At 41.6% G+C, this 11,046-nt stretch overlaps 1 protein-coding gene across 1 annotated transcript; it reads right to left on the bottom strand.

The window, feature by feature from the left end:
* Positions 1-2,890: 2,890 nt before the first annotated feature.
* On the bottom strand, positions 2,891-9,770 carry LOC109485543. Its single transcript, XM_019789235.1, has 6 exons — positions 9,650-9,770; positions 8,748-8,924; positions 7,165-7,254; positions 4,879-4,987; positions 4,169-4,293; positions 2,891-3,135 (listed from the first exon to the last, which is right to left on the bottom strand). Exons 1-6 carry the CDS (start codon positions 9,705-9,707, stop codon positions 2,987-2,989), a joined length of 708 nt encoding a protein of 235 aa, XP_019644794.1. The 5' UTR covers positions 9,708-9,770; the 3' UTR covers positions 2,891-2,986.
* Positions 9,771-11,046: the final 1,276 nt, after the last annotated feature.

Raw genomic sequence — 11,046 nt, 5'->3', positions numbered from 1 at the left:
CACACCAGCAATTGGTATCGAATAGCACCTTGAAATGTGTTATTCAGTATCAATAGCTGGTGTGTTTACTTGCGTGGATGGTGTTCAGTACCAATGACAGGTGTTACAATGCTGTTCAGTACCAATGACTGGTGTGTTTACTCTTATGTAGTTTGCATTCAGCACCAAGGACAGGTGTGTTTACTTGTGTGGATGGTGTTCAGTACCAAGGACAGGTGTTACAATGCTGTTCAGTACCAATGACTGGTGTATTTACTCTTGTGTGGTTTGCATTCAGCACCAAGGACAGGTGTGTTTACTTGTGTGGATGGTGTTCAGCACCAAGGACAGGTGTTACAATGCTGTTCAGTACCAATGACTGGTGTGTTTACTCTTATGTAGTTTGCATTAAGCACCAAGGACAGGTGTGTTTACTTGTGTGGATGGTGTTCAGTACCAAGGACAGGTGTTACAATGTTGTTCAGTACCAATGACTGGTGTGTTTACTCTTGTGTGGTTTGCATTCAGCACCAAGGACAGGTGTGTTTACTTGTGTGGATGGTGTTCAGCACCAAGGACAGGTGTTACAATGCTGTTCAGTAACAATGACTGGTGTGTTTACTCTTGTGTAGTTTGCATTCAGCACCAAGGACAGGTGTGCTTAGTTGAGCGGGTGGTGGTCAGTACCAATGACAGGTGTTACAATGCTGTTCAGTACCAATGACTGGTGTGTTTACTCTTATGTAGTTTGCATTCAGCACCAAGGACAGGTGTGTTTACTTGTGTGGATGGTGTTCAGTACCAAGGACAGGTGTTACAATGTTGTTCCGTACCAATTGCCGGTGTGTTTACTTGTGTGGATGGTGTTCAGTACCAAGGACAGGTGTTACAATGTTGTTCAGTACCAATTGCCGGTGTGTTTACTTGTGTGGATGGTGTTCAGTACCAAGGACAGGTGTTACAATGTTGTTCAGTACCAATTGCCGGTGTGTTTACTCTTATGTAGTTTGCATTCAGCACCAAGGACAGGTGTGTTTACTTGTGTGGATGGTGTTCAGTACCAAAGACAGGTGTTACAATGTTGTTCAGTACCAATTGCCGGTTTGTTTACTTGTGTGGATGGTGTTCAGTACCAAGGACAGGTGTTACAATGTTGTTCAGTACCAATTGCAGGTGTGTTTACTTGTGTGGATGGTGTTCAGTACCAAGGACAGGTGTTACAATGTTGTTAAGTACCAATTGCCGGTGTGTTTACTTGTGTGGATGGTGTTCAGTACCAAGGACAGGTGTTACAATGTTGTTCAGTACCAATGACTGGTGTGTTTACTCTTGTGTGGTTTGCATTCAGCACCAAGGACAGGTGTGTTTACTTGTGTGGATGGTGTTCAGCACCAAGGACAGGTGTTACAATGCTGTTCAGTACCAATGACTGGTGTATTTACTCTTGTGTAGTTTGCATTCAGCACCAAGGACAGGTGTGCTTAGTTGAGCGGATGTTTATTTTATTACGAATTATTTTGTAGAATGTCGATTAAGGCGCGCGCTCATCCTCCTTTCAGAGAGGAGAGGCCACTGCAGGTCATTGAGCATTTGTGACACACTATAGGTCCCCAGTAGTCATTATTTTGTAATAGAATGTGGACTGTATAGCAAAGAAAGAAATGAGCCGTATAGGTTTGTACAAAACCTATTTTCTAATTTCATACACTTAAGCACTATAGAAAATAGGCAAACCATCCATCGAAAAACACATCTGTTCTTTTATTTCTACAATAACTGAAAAGTGAGAAGTTGATTCATATAATGATAGTTTCCCTAAAAATGTGTCTCTTCATCTTGTTTTGCTGTGACCTGTACTTAGCCGGGTGTGGTAAAATGTGCAATAAAGGTCTTCATTCATTCATATATTCAAAGTGAGGTCGAACCTGCATACCCTCAACATAACCAAAAGACACTGCAGTAATAGAAATACCTGGATTGTGCTACATGTACTAACATTACACACGATCTTTTATGATCAATACAAAATGGTAAAATATAATGATACATGTAATGTAATGTAAATATATGCTGATAAAATACACCTACTTTGCATAAAATCTGTAATGCTGAGGTCACATTTCCAAAATGGGGCCCGGACGGTCAAATAGTTCCCATTATTAATTTTTTCAACATTTTTGTGCTTTAATGTCTTTTATATGATCATACTTTTCGTTCCACAAGAGTCCCTGGCCGAGCCCCGGTTTGGAAATGTGACCTCAGCATAACAAAAGTTACCTCAACTTTCTAGTTAACATCCTAACTGCTATACAAAAGAAGAAAAATGGACAAAATGTTAACATTCCTCTCAATACTTTCTGAAGTCTGTTCCGACAGTTTAGTTTGCCTTTAATGCTGTTTTGTTTCCCTTTCTCTTGTTGTCCAGACCAAACTTCACTGCCTGTAAGTGCTTTAATTTCAACCTAAACCAATGTTCATGTCCAGGTTTGGATTCAAGTCCAGAGGTTTAGGATCAGGTCTGGACTTGTAAATAACATGGAAATGTGGCATCTTTACCACAACATTTTGCAGCGAGCACCTCGCTACCAGGGTTTAGAAGCAAGATATGTTGTTTGTGGGGCACGTCTGGGCAAAACTCTTGCCACATAATTTACGAAGGTCGACACTTGATGATGCCCAATGGCAACGTTTTCTTCATTTTGCAGCGCAAATTTTTTACTATTGAAGATTTCAGGTGATTTAGAACAAAAAGGGGAATGTGACATGATTTTTTTGTACCAGACATTCACTTTTTTTGGCCTTGAACCTAAATATTGTTACAAGTCTGGAACTAGTAGACATTGCAGACATTCATCCGGGATCATTAATTTTTTTTTTTTTGGGGGGGGGTTCTGATCAAATGTAGATCTGTATCTGTATAGCCAGTATAACCACCTTTCAGCGTAACACACCAGATCAAAAAAGAAACTCTGGCCACCAACCCTACATAGCTATCCAGGTCTAGGAACTACTGCCTGATGTTCTCAGCATCTCGGTGCTGCTGCAGGATTTCTCCATGCTCTGCCACTGCAGGTTTGTGCAGCTCTGTGTCACTGACCGGGCTGTGTCTGACTGTGTCATCAGATGGAGCTGTTCCCTCATGTGCACATTGGGCACCTGCAACAGCAGTGAAAACACATGTTAACTAGAGAAGTAACATATACATTTGCAAATGCATAATGTTTACCTTCGGACATGGTTTGCTCTGTTAATTCTTAGTCAAGCACATTCACATACTAGCAGTATATGGTGACAGGAGCAGAGCAGACCATGAAATTGCAACATTATGTAACCCAACACCAGTCACTATGGTGACAGACGTCAACAAATCATGTCATTGGTCAGGTCAGCGGTCACTATTTGGAGAAGAAGAAGAGGAAGAAACAGAGCAAAAACAAAATGTTTTCCTTCGGTAAACATAACTAGAAAGGCCAACATGTATCCATCCACACGTTTATTGCCTTCGTTAAATATGTATACAGAATAGAGAAAAATATTGTGACAACTAAATACAAAATATGTAAACACAACAAAAAGTGGAAACCTTTATACCCTGTTTTGTAATATCACTGATTGCTGCCAAAAATATGTCTGTCAATGTATGTACATGTGTGTGTTCTTGTTTAAGATTGCTTTTTTGTATGCTTTGTGTAAAAAAAAAAAGAAACATTTGCTCATGAGCAAACACAGCATATTTCAGTCCATTTAATCCCTCCCCATTCCAAAATGGACAGTTCCATGTCAGCCATTTCCATCCAGAATTAAGTTTTTCAATACCCCCAAGTTTGTAACAATTGTTCTCCAAAACCCCATACAGTGCTTTTCGGTGTTAATAAAGCCTTTGTATTTCTTTTCAGTAACAAATATTCTCAAAAACCCCAAAATAGAGATTTTAGTAAAAGTGTAGGTCATTTGGTTTTCAAGTTCTGAGGGCACCGGAGCCAACATACAGTTTTGTCTTAAGATATGAAAAAAAAAATCATTCAATAGGATTATAACTTAAATATAAGTGGTGTATGCCAACCTTGAACCTTGCCAACATGTGAATATCGCTCTGTGGTCATGTGTCATTTGCCAAATGATTTGGTCTTAATATGAGGGCATAAGAGCCCAAACTGAACATTGTTTTTTTTTTTTCCCTAGGCCTTACCATGAGACAGCAGCTCCTCAGATTCCTGTGTATCAGGCTGGAGACGTGTGGATCTTCTGTCCTCATCAGTTAGAGCACCTTCAGGCTCGTACCGCATCTTCTCAACTGTGTGATCTTTATTAGGCCTGAAAACACAAGAGTACAAGTTGTTTTGTCATGTCTAACAATATATCAAAAGGTAAAGCAGTCTTGACTTTCATCCGTGAATAGTTTTATCAGGGTGGTAAGTCACAGACTGACAGAGTAAAGAGACTCTTTTTTTTACACGTTACCAAATGGAATGCATCTATAGCAGCGACACCTGTGCTGCAGTGCAATGTGAGTCAGTCAGAATTGCCCTGAGGAAGGTGACAGACGATTACCAATTGCACAAAATGTCAGCAGAATAAAAGACTTGGCTGCACAAAAAAAGACTCTTAACTCAGTCCTGACTGTCATCACAAGCTTATCTAACCTACATGTATGTATATGCCTTTCTACAGAGATTTGTGTTAAAAATACACAACTCGGTGCATCAGAAACTTCAAAAGTATCAGAATTTTTTTGGTCAGTTTAGTAGCTGTTTTCTGAGAGTACAATTATTCAAACTCACACGAACATATTTATATATATTGTTGATAAGCTATGTACAAAAAACACATCTCAAAATACAATAGTTGACTATAGCACAATTATATAATGAATATAAAATCCATGAGGACATAACTGACCTTTGCATCTTCAGCTTATGCACAGTCCACCCAATGTAGATGATTACCAAAACAGCTATGAACAGAACTGCTCCAATGACAATGACTGCCAGCTCCAATGATTTCAAGTCTGAAATTAAGAATAAAAAGAATAAAAAAATAACTGTTTCTGTAGCTCTTGGGCCAGTTGACTAAGTACTGTAACAGCAGGAGGCTAGCCACTGGTAGACTGTGGTGCGTTTATCTCCCATATACCTTTTCTTAAATGCTGTGGGCTTCACAATGTAAATTTAAGCAGTACTAATTTTTTTCTACATGTATGACTTGCTGGAATGCAAGTCGAATACATTAATATCAGGCCTAAGAAAAAAATGTATGTTATGTTTCCTGTTTCCTGACCGACCCTATAGAAATTGAGAACCCTAGCCTTTTTATGTGTAGGACATAATTTTTTTTGAGCTCATTGTCCTTTTCCAACTCCATGATTTGACACCTGAGTGATAAAACATTACAATTGGTTTTCCAAGATATGACATTGAAAATGAAAGTTGGATCGCCAAAGTCTACAAAAAAAAAAAAGAAAGAAAGAAATCATCCCTACCTACCTGCCCTAGTTTTTTCAGGACTGAAACAGGAAACACAAATATTTTTTCCCTTGGGCCACACAAATTTAATTTGTTGCTTCTCGGATTTTTTTTAGAAAAAATATGAAGCGACAGGGCGAAAAACTGGCCAAGGCACCCCATGATAGCCGGAAATGTTAGGATATGAGCTATGAAGTCAACATACCAGGCTGGTTTATAATTAAAACAATATATTTTGAACTTTAAATGAAACAAAGTTGCATTGTTACAAAGAAAAACTTTAACAACTAGGAAGAAGAGGACTTTCTTCAACCGTCCGTGGCAAAATATGTCTTTTATTGTGCATTTTGCAGTTGATTTAGAACCTGAAAATTTTTTTTTTTTTGCAAATCAGAAAAAAATGGACAGGACAAATCCAAGAAACAACAAATTATATTGGTGTGGCACATGGCCTAGGCCTGTTGTGTCCCAAACTGTGCCCGTCCCATTCCGTGCCTGAGCGGGCACAGAACGGGACACGGCCTGACTGTCCAGAACCGTGCCCGGAAGTGCTGTCAATCATAGTGATTGGCGGGAACCTAAGCATGATTATTCACGCCCACGACTTCTTATATGGCTAGATTACGTGAGATTTTGCGAGTCTGTGTACAGCATGTGCTTTCAAAACGCAGTTTTCTCAACTTAGTCTTATGTTTGTTCGACATGAACTTAGATAATAATATACAGAGACTAGTTAATACAAGGAGGAAACTCGCTTGGGACACATCTTATGAGAACTGTGTTCAGTCCCCTAGCACGCAAGCTTAAATAATACGTGTCCAGAACTGTGTGCGGTCAGCCACGGTTCTGGATAGTCCCCTGCGTGTCCCAGAATGTAGATTAGCCCCAGGCATGGTTTGGGACACGCGCCGAGTGTCCCAAACCATGCCCAAGCACGGTTTGGGACAAGGCATCCGCGTGTCCCAAACTGTGCTCAGTCCCCAGGCACGGTTCGGGACGCGCGCCGAGGGTCCCAGACCGTGCCCGGGCATGGTTTGGGACAAGGCCATCGTGTGTCCAGAACTGTGCTCGACCTGAGGCACGGTTCTCAACAAACGCTTCGTTTATCTACAAGTTGATTTGCTCTAGTCTGTCGTGGATACGCGTCAGAACTATCCAGATCCGTGCGTGGGGTTGGTGGATAAGCAAGTGTTGTTTCCGATTCCTGGACTGAGCTTGGGTCAGTCTGCTTTCTTGGGTATACTACGTGCTGTGTTGTATCAAGAACTGTGTTCGCACTGTGTTGCAGAATGATACAAGACACTCTGTTTGGACAGTACATGTAAGTCGTAGACCAGCGTGAAATGTAAAAATGTACTTTACAGAGCAGGAAATACACCGATTCTTATTCTTGCCCCGACGAAAAACAAAGATGGCTGCCTAAAAGAGTAAACAACACCACGAGAAGGCTCCTCCCTTAAAACAATAAGCTCCACCCCCAAAGCACGGAATGGGACAAGGCCCTTGTGTGTCCAGAACTGTGCACGGTCAGGCACGGTTTGGGACCGTCCCCGCGTGTCCGAAACTGTGCTCAGTCCCGAGGCACGGTTTGGGACACGCGCCGTGTGTTTCAAACCATGCCCAGGCATGGTTTGGGACAAAGCACGGTTTGGGACACAACAGGCCCTACCCACATGGCCATTGCACCAGATATTTTATGACAGGCACCGAAATGTAACATCACCTGGCACACTGATCTGCCATGCAGGGGGAACAGTCCATGGTGATTCTGTAGAGCCTGGCTTCACTGTTGATGCCAGAGACTGCAAATATCCTGTAACATTAAAATCATCATTTTACATTGAAGAACATCAAGGCACAATGGTCCAACTACTTGGTCAATGACGAGACTTGAAGAGAAGGGAATCAAGAGAGGAGAGGGAGGACGAGTGTACCTTCGTGGGGATAGCAGAAGACTTATGACACAGCTTAAGATGGGAGTCATAACAATGAACGGTCTGAAGACATTATTGGACATGCTTGAGGGAGGAGGACCTAGGTGTTTGCCGGAGTCGACGTCATTACTCCTCTGACGTTAGGAAGAAAGAAAGAAAGAAAGAAAGAAAGAAAATCATTATAGGAGAGCCTGCATGGGGGGTCCAGACTATGCTCAGTGCTAAATTTCAAGAGCCAGCTACGTATTAGCTGAATTAAAGATGCCTCACTATTACATTTTACGATAAATTCTGGGTAGCTACAACGCATTACATAGATTTAAAACGGCAAATAACGCTATACACAAAATGTGCCAATTACACACTACATTGAATTAGAGTGGCCTGTCTATCCTCTACGTAGAATTAAAACAGTCGATTATACTCTTATAGAAAAGGGCATGCGGGCCACCTTATGGTACTGTACTGTGTGATGTGCAACAAATGATTCCACAATTTACATGTATTAAGCAGAGACCCAAAGAATGCGGGGAGAAGGCTTAGATTTATTTACCTCCCCATCGTGTAAATGGAATAATCCGTAAGCTTTATATGGGGTTTCCCTTTTTGTTTTTGGTAGTGACCTCATCTGGAATTTTCATTTGTAAGGGACTTTTTTTATTTGTAAGGGACTTTTTTATTTGTAAGGGACTTTTTTTATTTGTAACTTGTAAGGAACTTTTTTTATTTGTAAGGGACTCTCACATAGTGAATTGATGGTAGACTGAGGTGCTAAAATCTAAGGACTATACAATTTTACATAGAAAAACCAGTACTAAGTTTATAAAAAAAACTAACCTGTTTATTTCATCTGAATAAAATAGCAATGAAAGTATGTATTAACATTTCACACACTTAGTTATTCAGCCATGGATTATTTCATCAGGTTGGTAAAAGATTGATTACCAAAGTTATTCACATTTATAATCACTTGTTTAACAACAGCTAAGTTTAAGAAAAGACAGTCATCGAAACATCAGCTCAGTGTTAATGAGTAAATGAGTGGTGAGTGAATGAGTGAGAGAGTGAGTGAGTGAATGAGTATGGTGAGAGTGAATGAGTGAGTGAATGAGTATGGTGAGAGTGAATGAGTGAGTGAATGAGTAGGGTGAGAGTGAATGAGTGAGTGAATGAGTATGGTGAGAGTTACTATGAGTGAGTGAATGAGTATGGTGAGTGAATGAGAGTGAGTGAGTGAGTGAGTGAGTGTGAGTGAGTGAGTGAGTGAGTGAGTGAGTGAGTGAGTGAGTGAGTGAGTGAGTGAGTGAGTGAGTGAATATCCTAGTCCCCTTAAGAAGGCCCGGTGGAGGCTTGACTCATCATCTGTGCATACCTCGACATTCAGGTTGTGCTTCACACCATGTTACTTCCCCCCTACACCGCTCACGGCACGGCTCACATCCGTGTGTGGGGTAGTACCAGTACGTCCACTGTGGACACTCACACACTCGCAGCAGGACATTCCAGACTTTTCCTCCTTCACAGATGGGTACGGACCTTCCAAAGACACCTGTAAAAGATGATACAGTACACTGTAAAAATCAGGACACTGATAATCCAGTAGCCTGACAACATTTTCAAGGTACTGAAAAAAAATGTAAATTGTTTCCTGTTTCCCAGCCGGCCATAGAAAAAACTTCCGGCCCTAGCTTTTTTTTTAATCTGGATCTTCTGGATCTTTTTTAATGATTGACCTTTTCTAGCTCAATCATCTGACACCTGAGTTATGAAACGTTGTACAATTGGTTTGCCAACAAAATGTGTCATAAAACTGTATTGTATGGGTTGGATCACTAGAGATCGCCAAAGTCTAGAAATAAGATAATCCCTACCTACTGACCCTAATTTTTTTCCACAACTTTTTTTTCCTTTAGCATAGCCAGCATCCTGAAAATTTTTTTCTGTTTTCTCGATTTTATAATGTCAAGCACTGAAGGCTTGTGGGTGCAACAGTCCCATATTTCACCAGTTTTTCACAAAGATGACAGATTGGGCAAAAGTTTTTGTCTGTCACGAGCAGCAAAATTCGATTGAATGACAGAAAAATAGACACGTGGCTAGAACACTGGTCCGTTCCTATACTGGCTAGCTTTGGAGTGTTTCAGAACCAGGCTTGCTATGTACAAGTGTAGCTGCTGACTACAACAACAGTATTGTGAGATCCTTTAAACAATGATGAGCAATGATAAGACATAAAGCGTGACCAAGGAGCTTTAAGTTAACCTCCACACCTACCCAAACAATACAGCATGAGCTGCGTGACACACAGAAAGAGCTTGAGGTCGATAGCCATAGCTGAGCACTGACTCACGTCTTATTTTACGCCTAGTGTCTGAGCTTTAGATAAGTGAGCAACTAGCTACAAATGTAGATATTCTGTACGTTTGCAGTAGCTCAAGCCAGTCAAGGAAAGTCCAGTTACGTCACAGCCCTTTGTTTTGCACCAGAATTGGAAAGCTTACCCGTTGGAAATCCCCTGAATGTAGCTGAGGTGCAGAGGCAAGTCTGGGCGAGTTTTGGTTATCTTAAAAGCCGATTTCAGCTGCTGGAAACAGGGGATTTCCACAGACAGACCACGCCCCCCCCCTCCCCCTTTTTTTCTTCGGGTCTAAAAACCTAAGGCCGCTAGAGCTGTAGCGTACTTGGTTTCTCATAATTTTGAACAGGTAGAAGCAGGCTCTGTTTTTAAGCTTAAATACAACCATACTGACAACAGAAATTGTTGGTAAGTATAAGATTGACAACAAAAACATTCGAGTTCCGAGCTAAACTCAGTGAGGTATCGCAGGTCGTTATTTACGGCGGTCAGCCACGGTGAAGAGCCACGCTGCCATTGGTCAGCTATATAGGATGGTTCAGTGCGGTGTAGAATGGTGCCATTCTATTGGTTGACATAGTTGAACGACGGAAGCACTGTAGTTTCACCCGTAGGTGACCTCGGCGATTTGTGCTGTCGGTTTTCCGGCTTTTAGCCAGCGATACCTCGAAAGACCAGCGATACCTCCTTGTTCAAGTAATATATGTACGGATGTTAGGTCTGGGGACAAGGTAAGACACTGTACAGGTTCGGCTCTTAGGTGTAGGGACAAGGAAAGAGCAGATTAAAGTTGTCCAAGCCGGGTAGGAGCTCTGCTCTAGTTTCTGCCGCTCTTCATGCTTCAGTTGACTGTACATGAAATGTATGCACGCACGTCTCTTAGGTCTACGAACCTGGTAAGGCACCAAACAGGTAATATATGCACGCCTCTTAGATCAAGGGACCAGGTGAGGCACCGTACAGGTAATATATGCATCTAGGGACCAAGTAAGGCACCGTACAGGTAATATATATGCATCTAGGAACCAGGTAAGGCACCGTACAGGTAATATATGCATGTCTCTTAGGTCTAGGGACCAGGTAAGCCACCGTATAGGTAAGATATGCATGTCTCTTAGGTCTAGGAACCAGGTAAGGCACCGTACAGGTAATATATGCACGACTCTTAGGTCTGTGTTCAGGTAAGGCACCGTACAGGTAATATATGCACGTCTCTTATGTCTACGGGCCAGGTAAGGCACCGTACAGGTAATATATGCACGTCTCTTAGGTCTACGGGCCAGGTAAGGCACCGTACAGGTAATATATGCACGTC

The sequence above is a fragment of the Branchiostoma belcheri genome, unplaced genomic scaffold (genome assembly GCF_001625305.1).
Source record: "Branchiostoma belcheri isolate BF01 breed outbred unplaced genomic scaffold, Haploidv18h27 scaffold761, whole genome shotgun sequence".
NCBI classification, from domain to species: domain Eukaryota; kingdom Metazoa; phylum Chordata; class Leptocardii; order Amphioxiformes; family Branchiostomatidae; genus Branchiostoma; species Branchiostoma belcheri.
This window is presented reverse-complemented; position numbering and strand designations above follow the sequence as displayed.